The following is a 26,107-nucleotide window of genomic DNA, read 5'->3' on the forward strand; positions in this document are numbered from 1 at the left end:
TCTTTTATTATCCATAACCATATTAAAATCCCCAGCTAATATAACATACCCCTCCTTAAATTCTTCTATTTCTTTAAACAACTTTATAAAAAACTCTCTATGCCTCTCATTTGGGGCATAAACATTAATCAAAGTATAGACCTTTCCCTCAATTTTACCTTTTAACATAAGATATCTACCCTTATCATCCTTTTTTACCTCTTCTAATGTAAACCCACTTTTTTTTGAAATCAAAGTGGCCACTCCATTTTTTTTTGATGTCCCTAATGACTTTTCATAATAGGCTAGCCACTTTAATTTTATCATATTCGAATTCTCGGAGCCTTGGTGTGTCTCTTGGATCATTATAATATCTGATCCCTCTTTATTAAGCATTTGTTCTATTCCCTTCCTTTTCACGACTGCCCCTAAACCTTTAACATTGAGTGTTGATACCTTTATCTTTTTATCCATAATCACCCTTTTGAAATCTCTTCCGATCCCTTGTGCTCAGCAGTTCAAACTTGCTTACATAAAAACACAAACTCCATACATAAAACCCCCACCCTCCTACCCCAATCCCTCCTCCCCTACCTTCCCCCCCTCCCCACCCCCCCACTCTAATCCCCCCCCCATATCCCCGTGAGTCTAGTACTCCAGCCATCTACTTTAAAGGGGGAGGGGGGAGGCAGTGCTGTGCCTGGCCGGCACGTTTCTATATTAGCATTTTTATTTGCAATTATCTCCAAACATAATTAACAATTCTCTTACTCTCCAGATGTCCCAGAATTCTGTCCTAGGTTTCCCTATGGGCAAGTGCTTTTCAATGGATCCCTATGGGCAAGCATGGCTTCTCTATGCAGAATTCTGTCCTAGGTTTCCCTATAGGCAAGTGCTTTTCAATGGATCCCTATGGGCAAGCATGGCTTCTCTATGGAGAATTCTGTCCTAGGTTTCCCTATGGGCAAGCATGGCTTCTCTATGCAGAATTCTGTCCTAGGTTTCCCTATGGGCAAGCATGGCTTCTCTATGGAGAATTCTGTCCTAGGTTTCCCTATGGGCAAGCATGGCTTCTCTATGGAGAATTCTGTCCTAGGATTCCCTATGGGCAAGTGCTTTTCAATGGATCCCTATGGGCAAGCATGGCTTCTCTATGCAGAATTCTGTCCTAGGTTTCCCTATGGGCAAGTGCTTTTCAATGGATCCCTATGGGCAAGCATGGCTTCTCTATGGAGAATTCTGTCCTAGGTTTCCCTATGGGCAAGTGCTTTTCAATGGATCCCTATGGGCAAGCATGGCTTCTCTATGCAGAATTCTGTCCTAGGTTTCCCTATGGGCAAGCATGGCTTCTCTATGGAGAATTCTGTCCTAGGTTTCCCTATGGGCAAGTACTTTTCAATGGATCCCTATGGGACAGCATGGCTTCTCTATGCAGAATTCTATCCTAGGTTTCCCTATGGGCAAGTGCTTTTCAATGGATCCCTATGGGCAAGCATGGCTTCTCTATGGAGAATTCTGTCCTAGGTTTCCCTATGGGCAAGCATGGCTTCTCTATGGAGAATTCTGTCCTAGGTTTCCCTATGGGCAAGCATGGCTTCTCTATGGAGAATTCTGTCCTAGGATTCCCTATGGGCAAGTGCTTTTCAATGGATCCCTATGGGCAAGCATGGCTTCTCTATGCAGAATTCTGTCCTAGGTTTCCCTATGGGCAAGTGCTTTTCAATGGATCCCTATGGGCAAGCATGGCTTCTCTATGCAGAATTCTGTCCTAGGTTTCCCTATGGGCAAGTTCTTTTCAATGGATCCCTATGGGCAAGCATGGCTTCTCTATGCAGAATTCTGTCCTAGGTTTCCCTATGGGCAAGTGCTTTTCAATGGATCCCTATGGGCAAGCATGGCTTCTCTATGGAGAATTCTGTCCTAGGTTTCCCTATGGGCAAGCATGGCTTCTCTATGCAGAATTCTGTCCTAGGTTTCCCTATGGGTAAGTGCTTTTCAATGGATCCCTATGGGCAAGCATGGCTTCTCTATGCAGAATTCTGTCCTAGGTTTCCCTATGGGCAAGCATGGCTTCTCTATGGAGAATTCTGTCCTAGGTTTCCCTATGGGCAAGCATGGCTTCTCTATGGAGAATTCTGTCCTAGGATTCCCTATGGGCAAGTGCTTTTCAATGGATCCCTATGGGCAAGCATGGCTTCTCTATGCAGAATTCTGTCCTAGGTTTCCCTATGGGCAAGTGCTTTTCAATGGATCCCTATGGGCAAGCATGGCTTCTCTATGGAGAATTCTGTCCTAGGTTTCCCTATGGGCAAGTGCTTTTCAATGGATCCCTATGGGCAAGCATGGCTTCTCTATGCAGAATTCTGTCCTAGGTTTCCCTATGGGCAAGCATGGCTTCTCTATGGAGAATTCTGTCCTAGGTTTCCCTATGGGCAAGTACTTTTCAATGGATCCCTATGGGACAGCATGGCTTCTCTATGCAAAATTCTATCCTAGGTTTCCCTATGGGCAAGTGCTTTTCAATGGATCCCTATGGGCAAGCATGGCTTCTCTATGGAGAATTCTGTCCTAGGTTTCCCTATGGGCAAGCATGGCTTCTCTATGGAGAATTCTGTCCTAGGTTTCCCTATGGGCAAGTACTTTTCAATGGATCCCTATGGGCAAGCATGGCTTCTCTATGCAGAATTCTGTCCTAGGTTTCCCTATGGGCAAGCATGGCTTCTCTATGGAGAATTCTGTCCTAGGTTTCCCTATGGGCAAGCATGGCTTCTCTATGGAGAATTCTGTCCTAGGATTCCCTATGGGCAAGTGCTTTTCAATGGATCCCTATGGGCAAGCATGGCTTCTCTATGCAGAATTCTGTCCTAGGTTTCCCTATGGGCAAGTGCTTTTCAATGGATCCCTATGGGCAAGCATGGCTTCTCTATGCAGAATTCTGTCCTAGGTTTCCCTATGGGCAAGTTCTTTTCAATGGATCCCTATGGGCAAGCATGGCTTCTCTATGCAGAATTCTGTCCTAGGTTTCCCTATGGGCAAGTGCTTTTCAATGGATCCCTATGGGCAAGCATGGCTTCTCTATGGAGAATTCTGTCCTAGGTTTCCCTATGGGCAAGCATGGCTTCTCTATGCAGAATTCTGTCCTAGGTTTCCCTATGGGTAAGTGCTTTTCAATGGATCCCTATGGGCAAGCATGGCTTCTCTATGCAGAATTCTGTCCTAGGTTTCCCTATGGGCAAGCATGGCTTCTCTATGGAGAATTCTGTCCTAGGTTTCCCTATGGGCAAGCATGGCTTCTCTATGGAGAATTCTGTCCTAGGATTCCCTATGGGCAAGTGCTTTTCAATGGATCCCTATGGGCAAGCATGGCTTCTCTATGCAGAATTCTGCCCTAGGTTTCCCTATGGGCAAGTGCTTTTCAATGGATCCCTATGGGCAAGCATGGCTTCTCTATGCAGAATTCTGTCCTAGGTTTCCCTATGGGCAAGCATGGCTTCTCTATGGAGAATTCTGTCCTAGGTTTCCCTATGGGCAAGTTCTTTTCAATGGATCCCTATGGGCAAGCATGGCTTCTCTATGCAGAATTCTATCCTAGGTTTCCCTATGGGCAAGTACTTTTCAATGGATCCCTATGGGCAAGCATGGCTTCTCTATGCAGAATTCTGTCCTAGGTTTCCCTATGGGCAAGCATGGCTTCTCTATGGAGAATTCTGTCCTAGGTTTCCCTATAGGCAAGCATGGCTTCTCTATGAAGAATTCTGTCCTAGGTTTCCCTATGGGCAAGCATGGCTTCTCTATGGAGAATTCTGTCCTAGGTTTCCCTATGGGCAAGTACTTTTCAATGGATCCCTATGGGCAAGCATGGCTTCTCTATGCAGAATTCTATCCTAGGTTTCCCTATGGACAAGTACTTTTCAATGGATCCCTATGGGCAAGCATGGCTTCTCTATGCAGAATTCTGTCCTAGGTTTCCCTATGGGCAAGCATGGCTTCTCTATGGAGAATTCTGTCCTAGGTTTCCCTATAGGCAAGCATGGCTTCTCTATGCAGAATTCTGTCCTAGGTTTCCCTATGGGCAAGCATGGCTTCTTTATGGAGAATTCTGTCCTAGGATTCCCTATGGGCAAGTGCTTTTCAATGGATCCCTATGGGCAAGCATGGCTTCTCTATGCAGAGTTCTGTCCTAGGTTTCCCTATGGGCAAGCATGGCTTCTCTATGGAGAATTCTGTCCTAGGTTTCCCTATGGGCAAATGCTTTTCAATGGATCCCTATGGGCAAGCATGGCTTCTCTATGGAGAATTCTGTCCTAGGTTTCCCTATGGGCAAGCATGGCTTCTCTATGGAGAATTCTGTCCTAGGTTTCCCTATGGGCAAGTACTTTTCAATGGATCCCTATGGGCAAGCATGGCTTCTCTATGGAGAATTCTGTCCTAGGTTTCCCTATGGGCAAGTGCTTTTCAATGGATCCCTATGGGCAAGCATGGCTTCTCTATGCAGAATTCTGTCCTAGGTTTCCCTATGGGCAAGTACTTTTCAATGGATCCCTATGGGCAAGCATGGCTTCTCTATGCAGAATTCTGTCCTAGGTTTCCCTATGGGCAAGCATGGCTTCTCTATGGAGAATTCTGTCCTAGGTTTCCCTATGGGCAAGCATGGCTTCTCTATGCAGAATTCTGTCCTAGGTTTCCCTATGGGCAAGCATGGCTTCTCTATGGAGAATTCTGTCCTAGGATTCCCTATGGGCAAGTGCTTTTCAATGGATCCCTATGGGCAAGCATGGCTTCTCTATGCAGAATTCTGTCCTAGGTTTCCCTATGGGCAAGCATGGCTTCTCTATGGAGAATTCTGTCCTAGGTTTCCCTATGGGCAAGTGCTTTTCAATGGATCCCTATGGGCAAGCATGGCTTCTCTATGCAGAATTCTGTCCTAGGTTTCCCTATGGGCAAGTGCTTTTCAATGGATCCCTATGGGCAAGCATGGCTTCTCTATGCAGAATTCTGTCCTAGGTTTCCCTATGGGCAAGTGCTTTTCAATGGATCCCTATGGGCAAGCATGGCTTCTCTATGGAGAATTCTGTCCTAGGTTTCCCTATGGGCAAGCATGGCTTCTCTATGCAGAATTCTGTCCTAGGTTTCCCTATGGGCAAGTACTTTTCAATGGATCCCTATGGGCAAGCATGGCTTCTCTATGCAGAATTCTGTCCTAGGTTTCCCTATGGGCAAGTACTTTTCAATGGATCCCTATGGGCAAGCATGGCTTCTCTATGCAGAATTCTGTCCTAGGTTTCCCTATGGGCAAGCATGGCTTCTCTATGGAGAATTCTGTCCTAGGTTTCCCTATGGGCAAGCATGGCTTCTCTATGCAGAATTCTGTCCTAGGTTTCCCTATGGGCAAGCATGGCTTCTCTATGGAGAATTCTGTCCTAGGTTTCCCTATGGGCAAGTGCTTTTCAATGGATCCCTATGGGCAAGCATGGCTTCTCTATGCAGAGTTCTGTCCTAGGTTTCCCTATGGGCAAGCATGGCTTCTCTATGGAGAATTATGTCCTAGGTTTCCCTATGGGCAAGTGCTTTTCAATGGATCCCTATGGGCAAGCATGGCTTCTCTATGGAGAATTCTGTCCTAGGTTTCCCTATGGGCAAGCATGGCTTCTCTATGGAGAATTCTGTCCTAGGTTTCCCTATGGGCAAATGCTTTTCAATGGATCCCTATGGGCAAGCATGGCTTCTCTATGGAGAATTCTGTCCTAGGTTTCCCTATGGGCAAGCATGGCTTCTCTATGGAGAATTCTGTCCTAGGTTTCCCTATGGGCAAGTACTTTTCAATGGATCCCTATGGGCAAGCATGGCTTCTCTATGGAGAATTCTGTCCTAGGTTTCCCTATGGGCAAGTGCTTTTCAATGGATCCCTATGGGCAAGCATGGCTTCTCTATGCAGAATTCTGTCCTAGGTTTCCCTATGGGCAAGTACTTTTCAATGGATCCCTATGGGCAAGCATGGCTTCTCTATGCAGAATTCTGTCCTAGGTTTCCCTATGGGCAAGCATGGCTTCTCTATGGAGAATTCTGTCCTAGGTTTCCCTATGGGCAAGCATGGCTTCTCTATGCAGAATTCTGTCCTAGGTTTCCCTATGGGCAAGCATGGCTTCTCTATGGAGAATTCTGTCCTAGGATTCCCTATGGGCAAGTGCTTTTCAATGGATCCCTATGGGCAAGCATGGCTTCTCTATGCAGAATTCTGTCCTAGGTTTCCCTATGGGCAAGCATGGCTTCTCTATGGAGAATTCTGTCCTAGGTTTCCCTATGGGCAAGTGCTTTTCAATGGATCCCTATGGGCAAGCATGGCTTCTCTATGCAGAATTCTGTCCTAGGTTTCCCTATGGGCAAGTGCTTTTCAATGGATCCCTATGGGCAAGCATGGCTTCTCTATGCAGAATTCTGTCCTAGGTTTCCCTATGGGCAAGTGCTTTTCAATGGATCCCTATGGGCAAGCATGGCTTCTCTATGGAGAATTCTGTCCTAGGTTTCCCTATGGGCAAGCATGGCTTCTCTATGCAGAATTCTGTCCTAGGTTTCCCTATGGGCAAGTACTTTTCAATGGATCCCTATGGGCAAGCATGGCTTCTCTATGCAGAATTCTGTCCTAGGTTTCCCTATGGGCAAGTACTTTTCAATGGATCCCTATGGGCAAGCATGGCTTCTCTATGCAGAATTCTGTCCTAGGTTTCCCTATGGGCAAGCATGGCTTCTCTATGGAGAATTCTGTCCTAGGTTTCCCTATGGGCAAGCATGGCTTCTCTATGCAGAATTCTGTCCTAGGTTTCCCTATGGGCAAGCATGGCTTCTCTATGGAGAATTCTGTCCTAGGTTTCCCTATGGGCAAGTGCTTTTCAATGGATCCCTATGGGCAAGCATGGCTTCTCTATGCAGAGTTCTGTCCTAGGTTTCCCTATGGGCAAGCATGGCTTCTCTATGGAGAATTATGTCCTAGGTTTCCCTATGGGCAAGTGCTTTTCAATGGATCCCTATGGGCAAGCATGGCTTCTCTATGCAGAATTCTGTCCTAGGTTTCCCTATGGGCAACTGCTTTTCAATGGATCCCTATGGGCAAGCATGGCTTCTCTATGCAGAATTCTGTCCTAGGTTTCCCTATGGGCAAGTGCTTTTCAATGGATCCCTATGGGCAAGCATGGCTTCTCTATGGAGAATTCTGTCCTAGGTTTCCCTATGGGCAAGCATGGCTTCTCTATGCAGAATTCTGTCCTAGGTTTCCCTATGGGCAAGTGCTTTTCAATGGATCCCTATGGGCAAGCATGGCTTCTCTATGCAGAATTCTGTCCTAGGTTTCCCTATGGGCAAGTGCTTTTCAATGGATCCCTATGGGCAAGCATGGCTTCTCTATGCAGAATTCTGTCCTAGGTTTCCCTATGGGCAAGTGCTTTTCAATGGATCCCTATGGGCAAGCATGGCTTCTCTATGCAGAATTCTGTCCTAGGTTTCCCTATGGGCAAGCATGGCTTCTCTATGCAGAATTCTGTCCTAGGTTTCCCTATGGGCAAGTGCTTTTCAATGGATCCCTATTGGCATGCATGGCTTCTCCATGGAGAATTCTGTCCTCGGTTTCCCTTTGGGCAAGTGTGGTTTCCCTATGGGCAAGTATGGTTTCCCTATGGGCAAGTACTGTCCTTTGTTTTAGTACGTCCCTTTGTTAACAAGCTCTTGCTTCCTAATCAACTGCCTTTAGATAGAGAAAGGACTACAAAAGTAGAGCCTCCAACTGCAGGAAGTGTTTACCTGAGACCTGAATTAAGTTTAAACATTAACACTGTTCTGCCTCTAAACCAGCAAGTAATATCGGATTACAGTCACCAGAGAGTAGACAAAGTATTGGAAGCCCAGAATCCTGCGCAAGCTGCCTGTGTGAAGCCAAATATTGGTACCACTGTACTTTTATTTTTAAATGCACCTTTGGCTTCTCAACATCACAGGTGAAACAAATCCAGACCAATCAGTTTGCAGACAGAATGCTCACCCATGCCAACGCCCTAGGAGGCAGTGAGACAGTTATATTTTTGTGCTTTAATAATCTTCCTTTGTTTTAAAAGCCGTGTAGACAGACTCAAGACTAGAAAGGTGTAAACCCTACTGATCTTAGTGGGGCTTACTTCTTAGTAGACATATTTAGGATTGTGCTGCAGCTCTGTTTTTAAGGTGACACAAGATATACACACACACACCTCATGTTTACCAAAAGAACAGTTTGCTGGTTACTGCATTATTTTTGCATGAAAAAAGGGTTTTTTAGACACCCTAATATAAGCAGGGGCAGATAGGAATTGTTTTAGGAAGCCCTCTGGAAAAGGTGCTACTGAATCCTTTTTAGCCAGGAAGGACCTAGGGCATTGCAATTTTCTCCTGATCCTGCTGGAGCCCAGATTTTGGGTGTGTGTGTGTGTGAGGAGAGAACACACAGAGGCCTGGTTCAGACAACACGCTAAACCATGCTGCAGCCAGAGACACACAGTAGCTCTCTCTTTAACATTTGATTTTAGCAGTCTTGTGTTGGTAGCAATCTTAATTATAGGGCTGATGGAAGGGACAAGTAATAACCCAGGCCAAAGTTCCAGAAGACAAGTTTCAGAAGCTCTGGCAAATGCAGGAGGGGTCTAGATAACAGGCACAGGGTCAAGACACAGGCAAGCAAGCCAAGATAATGTCCCTGTTCAGAAGACATGTTAAACCATGGCTTTAACCACAGTGCTTAAACCTGTGGTTTAAGGTATCTTCTGAACAGGGCCATAGAGTCAGCCAAAGCAGAAGTAGTCCAACAGAGTTAGGCAGCCCAATACATACACAATCCAATAGCAGGGTCAAGCAGGAGTCCAAGTTGAGTTCAAGATGGGCGAAGAAACCAGGAGAAGTTGGGGAGAGGCTGTTTCCAGCAGCTACCAAATGCTGACTGCTGGGCTTTTCCTAATAAAGGTTGCTGAGCCACACCCAGACTCAGCTGCTGCTGAAATTCCCTCTTCATCCCAACAGTTAAAGCTGCAGGAGATATACTAGAGTAACCAGATTTAAAAGAGGGCAGGGCTCCTGCAGCTTTAACTGTTGTGATGAAGAAGAAATTTCACCACGTTCTCCATATATACAAATGACACCTGCTAAAATTTCCTTTTCAATACAACTGTTAAAGATACAGGAGCCCTGTCCTCCGTTTCATATGGTCACCCTACTACTGACTCCACTCCATTCTATTCCTTTAGGTAAGTTCAAAGGCTGTCCTCATAAAAAAAATACTGTGCAGGATTTCATAAAGGGGGGGCATGTAGTTCTGAGGCTGTAATAATTAGGAAGCTCAGGTGTTTTTATCTACTTAAACAGTAATGGCAGAATTCAACAACTTTTGAAAAAAGTACAACTAAACCAAAATATTTTGTTTAAAAAAAAGCCCTTAAAATGAGAACCCAGTTTCAGAACTGAATAGTCAATGACTTTAAGCAGATAAAAATGTGTGGACATCTTAATCACAATAAAGCTTAGTCCTTATTAATCATAATAAAATAACATATATTGCAGTCCATGCTTTCCTATAGCCATTCTGAAGGAACCTAACGTGACCATGTACAATGTGGGGACCATTCCAATGGAGCACGCCTCCAGCAAAAACTCTTAGGATGCTTAGGGTCTCAGTTCAAACCTCCACAACAATTATGGGGCTCCCCCTTTTTTGGGGGGGGCTGCCTGACAGCCCAGTGCTTTCCTATGGCCGTTCTGATGGAACCTAAGGTGCCTGTGTGCAATGTGGGGGCCATTCCAATGGAGCATGCCTTCAACAGGGGCTCTTATGGTGCTTACAGCCTTATTACCAACCTCCCTGAACTTTTTGGGGGCTCCCCCTCTTTTTTGTGGGGCTGCCTGACAGCCCGATGTTTTCCTATGGCCATTTTGAAACCGGCCTGTTGTAAGGTGTGGGCGTCGGGAGGGGGCTCATATAGAAACATCTAAATAATGTTTGGCATGTTGCGACAAAATTCCTTTCTCATATTTGGGTGTTTGAGAACTGGTGCTTATAAAGCAGTGTATAAAACTGTCATTACCCTCTTTTTATTGCATTCTGATTTCTTCTTGAAGTTGGGGATGATCCCTAGAACCACAGTGTTGGGGGGTCATAGTAGTTGTTCCCTAAAACCGCTCTGTTAGTTTGTATTTTGATTCTGTGTGGTTTTCTATGAAAACTGAATGTTTAACTCCTTTAGGGATTTTGATTTGTAGATGATCCCTAAACTCCTCCAATGATTTTCTATGGCCATTCGGAATAAACCAATGCATTTCAATGGCCATTCGGTGTCCTTCGGTTTAGTATGTCCCTGTTAAGTTCTCTGATTTGATATAAATCAGCTGGGAAATAATTGCATGATTAACACAGGCATGTAAATTATGTAAATAACATTTTGAATGGTATATAAAATCAGTACTCCAATTAAGGGAAGGGTGGTCAACTTCTGGATGTCCAAATTTTTGGCCTACAATCCTATCAGCCCTAGCCAGCATAGTTAATATTGAGGGCTTATGGGAGTTGTAGGTCAAACCATCTGGACATCCACATGTTGCCCACCTGTAAATTATAGGCTCTCTGTTGGTCCAAATAATCTGAGAGGCTGCTTATTATGTTTAGGTATCTGCAGTCTAGGGTTATCATATTTGTTGTTGACTTTCCCATCATGTTTGCATTGATGGGAGTAGAAAATAGGGTATAATAATGGCACCAAAACGAGATACAGTGGGGCCAGTTCCATATGTTTAAACAAGGAACCGATACAAGGGGAGTAAATTCTGTTTTTACAAGCCAACAAAGGAGTGTGACTGAGCAATTGAGAACCTGTTGGGTTCTGGCCATTAGGATTTTTATTTATTTATTTATTACATTTATATACCACCCCATAGCCGGAACTCTCTGAACCAGCCATTTTTACTTCGGTGTTTTCCACCCTAGCCATTTTCTCTGGAATTTACATTGTTGGTTCACTCAGTTATTACAGAGAATTTAGATAGCGCTGCTGCCAAACAGTAGCATTCCATTGTTTTCCCCATTGCCCTCCTACATTTTTAAGACTAATTTTGTGGGATTTTTTTCTGACTTAAATGCAATTGCTATACCTGCCTGCCTGGTGCGCACTGGCAAAGTACTGTTGATGCACCTGGTTGGAAAAGAGGTGGGTCGGAGCCTTTCTACATGAGGCTTTTATTGTGCGTTTGTGATTGCTCACTCATGGTAGTTTGCAAGTCCTTCACATGATGTCATCAACCTCCAAGGCTTCTCCCATGTTTTGCAACCATTCCCGTGGCTTTATTTGTAATGGGGGAAATGCAGTATTTAAAAATGGCTATTTAAATCCCTCTGTAATTATAGAGATGTGCTACAACCACACGTCATCTAGTGGCTGTATAATGAAACATATAGAATTTTCAGAGAAATGAAATTCTCGGGGGATGGGAGGGGAAGCGCATCTAAAGGGCTGATCTTAATCCTGCAAAAAATCTGGAAGCTCTGGTAAAGTTGCAGGATAAAAAGCCTGGTGTAGAGAAGCCCAAAGTGGTTTAAATGTTCTATGAAATGTGCTATGAAAAATTTAGAAGATTAAAAATGAAATCCTATGTATGTCTTCTCAGAAGTAATCCCCATCAACTTCAATGGAACTTCCCAGTGTGTATAGGATTACAGCCCATAAGAGAAACAATTTATTTTATTTATTTATTTATTTATTTATTTATTTATTACATTTTTATACCGCCCAATAGCCGAAGCTCTCTGGGCGGTTCACAAAAATTAAAACCACAGTAAAACACCCAACAGTTTAAAACACAATTACGAAATACAGTATAAAAAGCGCAACCAGGATAAAACCACACAGCAAAGTTGATATAGGATTAAAATACAGAGTTAAAACAGTAAAATTTAAATTTAAGTTAAAATTAAGTGTTAAAATACTGAGTGAATAAAAAGGTCTTCAGCTGGCGACGAAAGCAGTACAGTGTAGGCGCCAAGCGGACCTCTCTGGGGAGCTCGTTCCACAACCGGGGTGCCACAGCGGAGAAAGCCCTCCTCCTAGTAGCCACCTGCCTCACTTCCTTTGGCAGGGGCTCACGGAGAAGGCCCCCTGTAGATGATCTTAAGGTCCGGGTAGGTACATATGGGAGGAGGCGTTCCTTCAGATAACCTGGCCCCCAACCGTTTAGGGCTTTAAATGTTAATACCAGCACTTTGAATTGGGCCCGGACCTGGACTGGCAGCCAATGAAGTTGTAAAAGGACTGGCGTAATGTGATCTCGCCGGCCAGTCCCTGTTAATAACCTTGCTGCCCTGTTTTGCACCAGTTGAAGTTTCCGGACCGTTTTCAAAGGCAGCCCCACGTATAACGCATTGCAGTAATCCAAACGAGAGGTTATCAGAGCATGGATAACTGTAGCTAAGCTATCTCTGTCCAGATAAGGGCGCAGCTGGTATATCAGCCTGAGCTGATAAAAGGTGCTCTTTGCCACTGAGTTCACCTGTGCCTCAAGTGACAGTTCTGGATCGAAGAACACCCCCAAACTACGGACCCGATCCTTTAGGGGGAGTGCAACCCCGTCCAGGACAGGGCAAACATCACCTCGCCGGACAGAAGAACCACCCGCTAACAGTACCTCCGTCTTGTCTGGATTGAGTTTCAGTTTATTAGCCCTCATCCAGTCCATTACCGTGCCCAGGCACTGGTTCAGAACAGCCACTGCCTCACCTGGGTTTGATGAAAAGGAAAGGTAGAGCTGGGTATCATCCGCATATTGATGACACCTCAGTCCACATCTCCGGATAACCTCCCCCAGCGGCTTCATGTATATGTTAAACAGCATAGGGGATAAGATAGAGCCCTGTGGAACCCCATGGCTTAGGTGCCACGGCACAGAGCAATAATCCCCCAGCACCACCTTCTGGAATCGGCCATCCAAGTAGGAGCGGAACCACTGCAACGCAGTACCTCCAACTCCCAGCTCAGACAACCTATCCAGAAGGATACCATGGTCGATGGTATCGAAGGCCGCTGAGAGGTCCAGGAGAACCAACAGGGTCGCACTCCCCCTGTCTCTCTCCCGGCAGAGGTCATCCCACAGGGCGACCAAGGCAGTTTCCATTCCAAAACCAGGCCTGAAGCCCGATTGAAATGGATCTAGATAATCCGTTTCATTCAAGAGTGCCTGGAGTTGTCCTGCAACCACCCGCTCAAGCACCTTGCCCAGGAAAGGGATATTAGCCACCGGCCTGTAGTTGTTAACATCTTCCGGGTCCAGATTAGGCTTCTTCAGGAGTGGTCTAATTACCGCCTCTTTTAAACAAACCACAGACATTAGATGTTAATGATATTTTACAGACGTTAGCAGTGTGAAGCTCAGGGCAGCATTCCATTTTTAACTATGCAGTATGAAAATTATTACAGCTGGCTCTTTTTAGATTATTTGTTACAAATTCTGTTCCATGGCAGAGTTTATTTAAGGTAAGCCTTACCATCACAGAGAATCCTGCCTCGTGAATATTCATGGGCTGTCTTGACTGACATTGCTTTCATATAAGATGCAGGATGTGGGCTGTCCAGATACAACTAAAAATTGTCAGGAATTAATCAGAAGGCGGAGGTTGCTTCTGAATCAGAAATCAAGCTCCACAGACGCAATCCATCAGCAATCTCTCCACTGTTAATGTTGGTGATATAAATGGGGGCAAAAGTTACAGGGAAAAATCCCCAGTCAGTTATGCTTCATGTCACTGAGAAAGATGTAACACATGGCAAAAATCCTCACTCTCCTTTACCATGAGGAGAAATTAAATAAAAATAATGACATGTAAGCTTTGTGTGTTCAAAAAACTTCTGAGTAGAAAGCCACTGCTTTTTCATTCAAGAGGAAAAAGATGTAAGAGGTACAAATATTGGTAGATATTTTTAAGTAACTTTTTTTACCTTATACTTCGCTTATGCATATATACAACCACCCAAATTTCTAAGACTGAGCTAGAATCTTCACTCTAATGCAATATAGTAATATTACAGATGAATTAGGAGCAACAAATAATCAGTTTTATATCTTCTAGCTCCCTCTGCTGGATTTAGGTTTAGGTTTTTTTTGTTTTTTGGGAGGTAGGATGTTTTCCAAAGCCAAGCTAAACAAAATAATTGCAGTGAACTATATGTTCAGTCCATAAAACTATGTTGTTAATTGGTTAAAAATGTTAGTTAATTGGTTGAAAATGTTAGTTGATCTAATCATCTGAATTCTAACAGATTAGTTAACTGATTAAATTTAAATAAATGCACATTGCTCAACTTTGTTTTCTTTTGAGCACCGAATCAAAATGTTCCTATTTACTCATGCATTTTAAACAGTTTTTCTTTAAACTAGTTTTTCCTTTAAACTGTTTGTTTGTTTGTAGAATAAATTTATGCCTCCTATGTAATTTTATTGTTGCTACAATATTGTATTTGCCTTTTTATGGTACGTGCACTACCCTGAGATCCCTTGTTAATTAAAGGCAGTTTAGACATGTCAATCAATCAATCAATCAGTCATTACAACAACCTTGGTATAGGTGCCTGTGTGAGTTATTAAAGGAAGTTTAAGATTACAATATAACAAATAAAATCCACTGTGGATTATTAGATGGAAAAGCCATCTTTTCATATTTTATTTGTCACTTCTCTATTACAGCAGAAACAGAAGAGTTTCAAAACCAAATGTGCCCTTAACTCACCCCCTCATCTAAAACTTTAGTTGATTAATCTACTAAATAAACTGATAAAAGATTACAATCTCGTGACATTTTACTGAAATGTAGGAGAAGTGCTTGAAAATGTCCCACGGTTGTAGATATAGCCAGGGCACTGCTGTTACTGTGACTGCCCTATGAGCTGTGATCTCAGAAACACAGTTGGAGCTAATGCTTATTTTAACATATGTTTTGTCAATGTCCAGTAGTTGCTTCTTTTTGCAGGGAGATTATTAAACAGATTTTTTTGTACTGAAACAGTCTTTAATATTCACTGATGTACAGACTCTTTTAAATTATTTACCTGCTTCTTGGAAATTAATGGCCACTCTTTCCTCCAAGGAGCCAAAAGTCTCGCACAAGATCCTCCTCCTCTCCATTTTATCCTCACAACAACCCTGTGAGGTAGGTTAGGCTGAGCGTTTGTGACTGGTCGAAAGTCATGAGCTTCATGGCTGAGAGGGGACTTGAACCTAAATCTCCCAAGTCCCAAGAGGACAAGTAGTTACAATTGGTGGACATATCGCGATATTTTAGAACCGTGGCAAGGGGATTATAAATTAAAGTCAAGAGAAGAGTTGCCAAAAGAAGGGTACCCATGTCAATGGTCTGAATATATGCAAATGTCAGAAAGGTTTAAAATGGACAAAAATGCCTGTGGCTTTGAAACAACAAAGTCAGAATTTGAAAGGGCATTATGTATGAATGACGAACATGTTATTGCTAAAATTTATGAACTTTTATTGAGGTTTGAGATGGAGGAAGAACAAGTGAAAGAATGTTTGATAAAATGGAGCCAGAATATGGGATATGGTATACCAATGGCACAATGGGAAAATATGTGGTCAAGAGAGCTAAAATTTACCTTAAGTACTAACCTTAAAGAATTTTTTTACAAAATGATGTATAGGTGGCATATGTCACCAGCAAAATTGGCTAAAATGTATAAAGGGGCATCAGGATTGTGCTGGAAATGTGAAGAGCAGGAAGGAACATTCTACTATGCATGGTGGACCTGCAAAAAAGCAAATACTTTCTGGATACAAATCCATTCTGTAATCCAAAAAATCCAAAAAATTAATATTCAACTGAAACCGGAATACTTTCTTTTGGGATTTATGGATGAGCAGATGAAAAAGAACCATAGGACTATATTCTTATATATGACGACAGCTGCAAGGTTACTATATGCACAAAGATGGAAGGGCAAAATAGCGACCACAATAGAGGAATGACAACTGAAGATGTTTGAGCTAGCAGAGACGGCGAAATTCATGGCAATAATGAGAGAAAAATCGACTTTAAGATTTATAACTGAATGGGAACCTTTCTGAAGGGACGAGAAAAAGATGACTTGTATATCTGTGGATTCAACCAATAATGTAGAAAATGTTAAGAGAGAAATTAGAGATTTGGATTTGACAGTGATAGAGTAAGAAAAAAATAACATTGTTACATATTTTTGCTGAGGAGAATATTGGAAGAATATTGTGGGGGGGGGTTGTTTGTTGATTTTTGTTTGATTTTTCTAGTGTGTTTGTCTATGTGTATTATATTTTGCTCTGTAGTGTATTTTATTTATTGGTGTTTGGAAATAACAAAAAGATTAAACCCAAATCCCAGTCCAACACTCTAACTACTATACCACACTGTTAGAAGCAAGTGATTGAAGGTAGTTAATAGAATGTTTACAATCTTATGTTTCAAAGGACACTTTGTGGCGTTACACCCCACAAGTCAATTCCAAATGTATGTCTGCAGTTTGTAAGTCTGTGGTTTTTAGAATGTTGGCCGGAGTGGGCGGAGTTAGAATGTCTTGGGAGGGGGGAGGAGTGATATATAAGGCAATGACTGAGGGGTTTGTGAGTTCTGTTCTTGTTCTTTTCAGAGGTTCTTTTGGAGAGAACCTTTTCAGGGAGACTTGTTAGGTACTCTTAGAGTCTGTAGTGCTCTCTGTATTTATGGTACTTAAGTTCTGGGAAATTTGAGAGTCAGAGTAGTGAGTGGTGTCTTTAGGGTGTGGTGTGCACGTAGTGGAAGTATATTAATCAATACTAATAATAAAGTTCAAGAGTGATTGTGTGAGAAAAAGGAAAGCGCGAATGTGAGAGTGACAGGATTGTATGGAAGGTTTCAAAAAGGTTTTTAAATGTTGTTATTTGAAACAAAGCTTATGAACTTTTAAAAATAAATTTTGATAGTTTTGTTTTTAAAACTACCACAAAAATCCCACGTGTCTGTTTGGCATTTATCATCTTAAGTTTACACATATAACACCCACTCTGACAATCATTCACCTAAGCAGATATAACTCACAGCGCATTATTATATATATTAAAATCCTTCTCCATTTTAAACCCCTTTCTCCACATAGTTTGGAGGAAGGTGGGCTTTATCCCTTGCCTCAGGCGTATCAAGCGCCGGGTCTGGTGTTCAGAGCCTGTGTCACCCCATAAGAAGTGGTGGCAGACGTGAGGTCTGGTGTTCAGAGCCTGTGTCGTGGCACACTTCCCTACATTAAATTCCCTAAATCAGGGGATTTTATCGGAATACAAAGGTTTTGGTTCAAATAAAAATCATTAGAATTTTTAGAACTGGGAAATTTGCTGCAGTGTTGTTGACAATATTGTCTTTTTGCAAGCTACATGATGGTTGTTTTTCATTTGGGGTTGGAGGTTTTCTCTATTCAGAATTCACGCTGTGACATATTATTGGCTACAGTTCTCTCACTGCAACATCTTTCTTCTCTCACAGGGCTACTCAAATAAAGACCTACTCCTGGGATAATGCACAAGTCATTCTGGTTGGAAACAAGTGTGATATGGAGGATGAGAGAATAATTCCTATCGAGAAAGGGAAACATCTGGCTGATCAGTTGGGTACATGTTAAAGCTTCTCTTTTCCTCGCTCTCCATTCTCCCTCTAATTATAGCCTCATCACATTTATTCAGGCTTTCCTAGATAACCTGTTCTTTATAGGCTGCCATTTTAATTGATCAGGTAGATTCATCAATTAAAAAGTCAGGCCACCTTTTAATCAATTAGAAGTTTTTTAAGAAGTTTTTAAAAGTACTATTTTAGTACAACTGCTTAAAAAAGCTAAAGATGGCAATCCCCTTTAGCTGTGTGAGAAACACTCTTCTCACACAGGAGCAGTGCTTCTTCTAATTATGCTTTTTGCTTCAGATATATTGTTTTACTCATATATACATTTAATTGATAGATGGGGAAAGGGGATATTCCTCTACTTAGGTTCCTACGTTGCCTCTATGTCTCAGCTTCAAGGTCTCCTTTCTGTCCTTAACTAAATATATCCTTCCTCATCACACCTTGCACACTACTCCGTTCTACTTAGATTTAAGTAGAACAGCCCCACTTTCCCTCCTATCTTAGTCATGTCTCCAAGGTCTTAGAGCTTCTCTAAACAAGCAATTTATAGCATGCTCATAATTGGCCACCCATGGAGGTTTGCAGGTCCATTACACGACATCATCAACAGCCAGGACGTCTCCCACGTTATCCCCTGGAAATCGTGTATTTGAAAAAAACATAGATGATGGCGTATTATCCAGATATTGCAGGATCTTTCCGCCACCAGATGGTGCTGCCTCATTAAAACACAATAGGGCCTTTCCGAGGAGGGAGCAAATCACATGGTCACATGTGAAGGAGCACGTTGTGATGGTGGGTTATTGTGAGGACAAAAGCAATGCTAAGGCACAGGCTTTTTCCTGTGTGTAGAGAAGCTCTTATTCTGGCAGTCTTACTGTATTATCTCCGTCTCTCTGCTACTTTGCAGCAGAAAGGCACAATGCATTACCGATCCAATAGCTGACCACTTCTGACCTACATGGCACTCCAGTATGAATGTACCTTGACTAACATCAAATATAAAACTCTCCTCATTTAGCTTTTATTAGTGTGCAACTTCTGATGGTTCATTTGGAAGATCTGCTCTGAAGCAGCCCCCCAAGATAATAATCTTATTGAATAGTTTCATTTTGGTCATTGTTCTGTTTCCCTTTTGCAATATTTGGAATGCCAATCAGCATAATGTCCAACATTCAAATGGCCACAACAGCTAATGCGCTCCACTACTTCTTTGCATCATATTTTGTTCTGACCCATTTCTATGTACAGTCTCACATTTTGGGGGGACAGCATGCAATATATCATGCATGCCTGTTCTTACTTTACACAACAACATACAGCTCTATAGTGTAAATATTTGCTTATTTGGCAGGGCAGTTTTTAGTGGATTTATGGGATTTCTTTAATCCCTAGTTTTATTTAAAACCTTTCACGTTGAACCCAATTCTTCAATTCTCATATCTCATGTTCTTAACGGAAGGCACACAAAATTGTTGGCAGAAAGGCATCACAATCAACCTTTGTTCCTAACTTTAGCTTCTTCCCAGATGATTTAATGAACATCTTCAGTTGTGATAACTGAGCTTAAATATTCCAGTTTTTTTAGCAAGCTATGTATATAGATATTTTTTATATTCCCCCTGATGGACCTAGATATTATAAGATAGCAGCATTTTAAAAATCTGGTAAATCTTGTTAGTTGTTGTAGGCTTCTGTTAGGGTTCTACCTATGATCTGGACCCTCTGAGCAACTCCTTAAGGATCTTTTGCCTCCTTAAGAGTCCCATCTTCCTTCCTTTACCTTCCCAATAACATGGGGTTTAGTCTGTAGACGTGGGGTGAGTGACACTCCAGACATTTGTGGCTTACCACAACAGTTTACTAGTATATTAAAACAACCAAATTACAAGTAAAGATATTTAGTCAATAGAACTGAGTGATATAAATACATGAATAGAGAAGTTGCAAAAACATTAGTTCTTTTACTCTAGCTGCACCTAGAATTCTTCAGGCTGCTTCTTTCTGCTCTTTCCTCATGCTCTGGTCTTTTCTGGCTCTCCCTTTCTATACCCCCTTTCCCCAAAACAAAGTATTGTTTCAGCCTTGAAGAAATGAAACAACTGTAGAAATAAAACTTAACTGTAAAAATCAAACTTAAGCAGGGAAATGAATCTTAGCCAGAAAAATTAAACTTCTCCTTTCAGGGATACCCCCCTCCCAACAGAAACCCCTCAGGCCACTAAGTCTGACTTAATTACATTGCCTTTGTAGGCCTCAAAACTTCACAGGCTCTCGCTAGCAAAATATTATCAGTATGGTGGACTATATATCATGTCTCCATAAAAGTGAATGTCTTCCGTTGATTTCTATGAGAGAAAACAAAAGAGCTACAAATTGTGGCAGAAAGGGACTACAAAGGGACCAAATTTGAACACTATCCAAGATACTAGTAATCTTAGTGTCAGCAGAGAGAGAGATGTACAACAACAGAAAGGAGCCCACACAGTTAACAAGCACGAAACAAGAGACCATTACACTAATAATATGAATATAAACTGTGCAACTAGATAATTGAATTAGCTAAACATTCAATTCTTTATTGTCACAACAATATATGCATGACCATAAAATGTTCTAAAAAAATTTATATATGAAAAATCAAAGCTACTTTTTTGCTGTAAGTGTAATGCACAGATGATAGATAATTATAAAGCAGAATGTTTGCTGAGAAACTGCACAAAGTGAAACATATTCTTATAAAGAACATATTTGCTGTAAAAACACTATACAGAGTGAAAACTGCACAAAGTGAAACATATTCTTATAAAGCACATATTTGCTGTAAAAACACTATACAGAGTGAAACGACTACTCCGGATTGTATTCACGTTTCATTACTTCATCAGTCACTCTGTACCAGGAAACTTTAGTTCATGTACGGTGCTTCATATCTTATACATTTTCCTCTTCCTGAGCGTTGTAAATAAAGCTACAAGCACAAAGGTGATAATTAATAAACAACTACTCATGCCTGCAAAACTTACTGAAAGGTTGCTTAACTCTTTTAATAAGGTATTCTGAAACATGGTACCTTCCTACATTAAGACTTTTAAATTTCTTAGAGCCAAACTTCAGTAACATTCTGCAGGATCTCACCTACAGGCAAAATTAAAAGGTGAGACAATTATAAATTTAACCATTCTTTTTAATGCATTATATATCAAATAACTTGCCTGTAAAAGCCACAATGTGCTGAGCTAATCTTGACCAATGTACAGGAGGAAGTAACTTACTGATAGGAAGAGGCACCATAATATATAGTGTGATTTATTGCAAACAGCTGCATTAATGAGACCATTTGGTCAGAATAAGATTGTTTAAATTTAATTGTGGTCATGGTGAGGGCTTTTTCTGAAAATTGGCTAGCAGTTAATAAGACCACAAAATATGTGTGCGTATCCAACAATTAAACAAAGTGAATATGTTTAATCACTTTCATACATTGAATAATTGATTAAAATTTATAATATGTTCAACAGGTGTTAATTTTACCATAAATTTAGCCAACTATAACCTCAAATACAGTACATGCACAACAACAGAGAGGAGCCCACACAGTTAACAAGCACGAAACAGGAGACTATTACACTAATAATGTGAATATAAACTGTGCAAGGGTGTGTCTGAGCAAAGGGGTTGTGAGCATAGACTTCAAAAATCTATTGCTTCTTACCTGCAAGAACCTTGCCATCATGAATGTCTTCCCATGGCCTCTTCAGGAGAAGATACACTGCTCTGAACACCTAATGTGACCAAAATGCACTTAACTGACATTTATACATATGATTATATCATAGATATGTCAGGCAGTTGCATAAATACTTCTGCTCCTTCTCCAGTTTTCCTGTTGCCTGTAAAGGCATTATGAATTCCCCATATGAGGATCCAGGGGTAGTGGCCCATTACTTAATCACCCTCACGCCTGTTGGTTGCTGGGATTCTTACAGAGAATGCTAGAGTAAGCGCATATTGATGAGATTTAGAAAGCCATTACTTGTGTTTTTAAACCAGAGTGCATTCTCAGAATCACTAATTATGCCCCTAATTATTAAAAGGATATTGAGTGTGTGCTGTTTCTAAATTTAAAACACAGTGGATGACCGAGCCTCTAGGTAGGATGATAAAGACTGAAATAAGCAAATTCCTGGAATAGTATATCTAGTCTGAGAACTATTGACATCTCCAATGCTTTATAATAGGAAACTCTTCTACAAGCTGTGCTAATCTCAGAAGATAAAAGACCTCCTTAGCTGTTCTGAACTTCAGGTGTCATTCAAAGATGAACCCAATGGTTTATGATCTGAACAGAAAATTTAAACCCTGCATAAAACTGAGACGCAATCTTGGAATAACCAGATATTGATTTGTGTACTTTTTTAAAAATAAAAACCAGGTTTTGATTATTTTGAAGCTAGCGCCAAGGAGAACATCAACGTGAGGCAGGTCTTTGAGCGCCTTGTCGACATCATCTGTGAGAAGATGTCAGAGAGCATGGATTCAGAAGCTTCTAGGACTACTGCCGGGAAGAACGTGCGTCTCACATACAACCCACCCCCATTGCAGCAGAAGTGCTCCTGTTAGTGCCTCAAAACCTAAAAAAAAGCTCCTGAGGGTGGGAACAGTTTATCAGTATAAACAGTCTTTAAAAGGAGATGTTTTAGTATTGGTGGAACTGGATACATTTGTTCGATGTCCCCAAAAGTTTGTTATCGCTTTAACTAATTGAATATAAAAATCAGTGTCAAGTGCAGCTAGCATTCCAGTGAAAAGTTTAAGTATTTTATATATAGTCTCACATATTTCTGAGTGATCCTTGTTGTTACTAAAGTTTTGCTACTGGGCATGACATCTGGACCCAAACAATTCTGCCTCTGCTAACTCGAAGTCACTGTTAAGAATTACCTATATTTCAATGCCTTGTTTTAAAAATAAAGCCGCAGTTTGAACCACCTGACAAAAAGAAGCAGGATGGAGGAGAACCAGAAAGGATCCAATGATGCAGTTTATGTTGCACTAGTGGAAACCAATGCTTGCACAATGTCAATAGGGCTTGCTAGTGCGACGGGAAAACTGTCATGCTACCAAGCACTATTGACGTTATGCAAATATTGATTTCTGTTAGTGCAACATAAATAGCGCTAGTGGCCAGATACCATTGGATCCCTCCTAGAATTTCCAGATTTTTCAAAAGACAAGGAAACAGCACTGTTCTGTGTGTAAACTTCTGTGGTCTCTGTGCCTCATAAGGAGTTATATAGCTAGAACACACTTGGACATAATTTCAGTCAATACCCTCCATTGTGGCAAAGCCCTCCTTGCTCAGTCACCCCATGCCAGACAGATTAACAAGTGTGAAAAGTAAATATTGGCTGGGTGAACATGCAGAATGTCAGAATTCTTGTAAAGACAGCAAAGGTTAACTAACACCAGGAGCAGAACATGGGAGCATTGACCTATAAAGCAGGTGTAATAACTCTTAGGCTGCAATCCTACATCCACTTACCTGGGAGTAAGCCCCATTGAACTCAATATGTCTTCCTTCTGAGTAGACATACAGAGGCTATCCCCATTAGTGAATGAGCACACAGATATGTAAATTCAAGAGGGCTGCATTGCTACATTAACAGGAAAAACTAATTTGTGCTGCAGCTAACTACCCCTCCCTTTTAACCCATTCTGTTAACCCTTTTATCTTTTGTGTTCCCCACAGGGTGCTCTTTTCTTGCTTTGCATCACCACATGCCTCTCTAGACCCGGCAGTGGGCAACTTGTAGTGTTCCAGATTTTCGTCTTCCCTAGCCAGCATAGCCAATGGTGAGGGATGTTAGAGTTTGGGACCAACAACATCTGGAAGGCCATACATTTCCCATGCATGCCCTAAATTCTTCTGTCAAACTTCCTTCTTTTTCTTTATTTTCCATGGCATATACACTCTTCTCTCTGTCTAGGACAGCAGGTTATCAGCACCCCATCTCTGTTGCCACAGTTCTTTGCCTTCAGCCTTTTATTTTTGGTTCTATGTCTCCCCTGCCCTCACTCCATTTTTTAGTCCTTCCTATGTTTACTGTCAACAGCACACAAAACTTTAACTGTCCCAACACTCAGGAAACCTGTGCCTACTCCTCCATATGCTTCTGAATTGAGGGGTGTGTGTAGGGGGAAGCAAACAGACATTCTTTATTTTCCCACCTTTAATGGCCTTAGCCTGGACTTTGGGTGTTCCACAAAGGAAAGGACTTCCAACGATGGGTATTTTCAACTTCCCCAGGGGCTACAATAACCTATGGGCTTTATGTTAGGCATGCCTGCTATAAACATTAGGTTTTAATTCACCCAACAAACTCCAAAGTCCACAAGATTTTTTTAAATCTTGTGAATATCCAACTAGATATTAAATGTATCACAACACTTTTGATCACAAATTGTTCCTTGGGGCAACCTCCCTCCCCCATTTAAGAATGGTCACCTTTAAAAGCTCTATTACCTACTCAAAGAAACATTGGCTAACTTCAGAAATGGGAATCTGAAAAGCTTGAGTTTCTGCATAGAATACTCTTTGGATTCTAGTCTTGGTTACAGTTGGGCTGCAAGGCTAACAATGACAAACTCCCAAAGCTGCTCAACAAGTTTATGGATGAACTGAACCTACTGCTCCTCAGGTGGATATTCAAACTGCATTCTGTTTCTTTTCATCAAATTTTAGCACTTGTTGAAGTGATATTAGGGATTTTCTACATGTGACATTTATCGTGTGCTTATCATTCCCATCTCACAATTACTTACAGATACTTTAGACAATGTTGTAACCCTCCAGTTTTGCTTCTGTGTCTAAAGAGCACTTCTGGTGAGCTTTTTTAGAGCAAGAAAATGGAGTATCTAATTGTAAAAGCAAAAGAAAATGCTTTTTTCACTTGTGTATTTGTGCTATTCCGCTAGATCACAGTGCCGTCTCGAGGTTATGTAGCAGAAAAGCTGGAAAGGAAACGCCCCTTGTGTAGTGCTTGGATTTCAGTTCTGTGACAAAACAAAGTAGATATAATGGATTAACAGCAGATTAATGGCCTCATGTAGAAAAGCTCTAGTTCACAGTGAAAGGCCAAGAAAAAAAGGTCATAAAAGTATTACTGAAAAAGATTGAAATAGCAAAAAATCCTGTAGCACCTTAAAGACTAACAAATGTTGTGGACTACAGCCCACATGCGGTGTAATCCTATGTGTTTCTACTCAGAAGTAAGCCCCATTGAGTTCAACCTCAGAACTAACCCCCAGGAAACTGTGTAGGGGATTACAGTTTTAATTGGATGTGTGAAGAATTACCAGTTGGCAAGTACACACACACACGTACACACACACACACACACACGGAGGTGCAGAGAAAACTTGGATATAGTGGGGGTCAAACAGCAAAAGGAATGCATCGACATTTTTATTTTCCTGCCAATAACCCCTCTTACTGAGGTTAGTTAATCTCAGCGACCAGTTTTTTACAATTTGCAGGATCTGCCATTTGGAAGTTGCCCTTGACAATGCTGCTATACGAAGGCTGTAAAACTATATCCCAGGTGGGCAGAACCTCACATCTGTGGGGAGGGGTAAACCCAGCCCTCCTGGTGTGAGTACCCAGATAGCCCACCCCCCTTTCCCCAGCCTCAATTCACTTGGTGATTTCCTGGCTTCTGTGCATTTATTTCTCCATTCTAAAAAGTTGTAATTCTTGTCGTCCGAATCGGCTCCCTGTGAGTAGCCATGTGTGTTGACAGAAGAAACATCAACATTATTTAACAAAGCCTGCAGTATCAACATCCAATATACATAGGTGAACTATTCACATGAAGCGTCTTTTGTATAAAGCGTCTTTTATATAAACAGTAGTCCGGTACTATTTTACTGTTTCGAGGGTTCTTCTTCAGTATAACGCTGAAACGTAATTCAAAAACACCATACTCAGCATTTATAAGCAATAACATATTATTATGGAATGCAAACAAAGCAGAAAATATTGGCCTCACCCACTAAGTTTACAGAAGGAGCCACAGCTACAATAGAAAGAAACCCACCAGGGTTTATCTAAAGAAAAAAATAATGAAAATTTATCATTATAAACAATTCACAATCTCAGTAAATGATGCACAGCCATGCTGTAAAAACTATCTAAGCTTACCACCATATCATTCTCGTTTCCTCAAGCCGACAGTAACGCTCTCAGTCCTTTAGAGGGTTTTCAAAAACGCTCCCAGATCTTATAGTATAATTAAAGTGATTTAATTGGCTAATAAATCATCCTAAGAGAGGAAAGCTGTGAGCTCTAAAGTAGCATTTAGTCCGAGAGGTTGAATGCAATTAAGACGATGTATCCATTCAGCTTCCCTTTGGAGAAGTTCCTTGTTCAAGTCACGATAATTATAC

At 41.6% G+C, this 26,107-nt stretch overlaps 1 protein-coding gene across 2 annotated transcripts in view; it reads left to right on the forward strand.

The window, feature by feature from the left end:
• RAB3B (RAB3B, member RAS oncogene family) overlaps positions 1–22,336 on the forward strand; it is a 114,680-nt gene extending 92,344 nt beyond the window's left edge. For both annotated transcript variants that reach the window (XM_063118360.1, XM_063118352.1), the window contains exons 4-5: positions 17,525–17,649; positions 22,095–22,336. In XM_063118360.1, the coding sequence (XP_062974430.1) occupies positions 17,525–17,649; positions 22,095–22,282 (313 nt within the window). In that variant the 3' untranslated portion in view covers positions 22,283–22,336. The remainder of the gene's footprint in view (positions 1–17,524; positions 17,650–22,094) is intronic.
• The last annotated feature ends 3,771 nt before the right edge of the window (positions 22,337–26,107 follow it).

This window comes from Elgaria multicarinata, chromosome 1, assembly GCF_023053635.1.
Source record: "Elgaria multicarinata webbii isolate HBS135686 ecotype San Diego chromosome 1, rElgMul1.1.pri, whole genome shotgun sequence".
Lineage (NCBI taxonomy): Eukaryota > Metazoa > Chordata > Lepidosauria > Squamata > Anguidae > Elgaria > Elgaria multicarinata.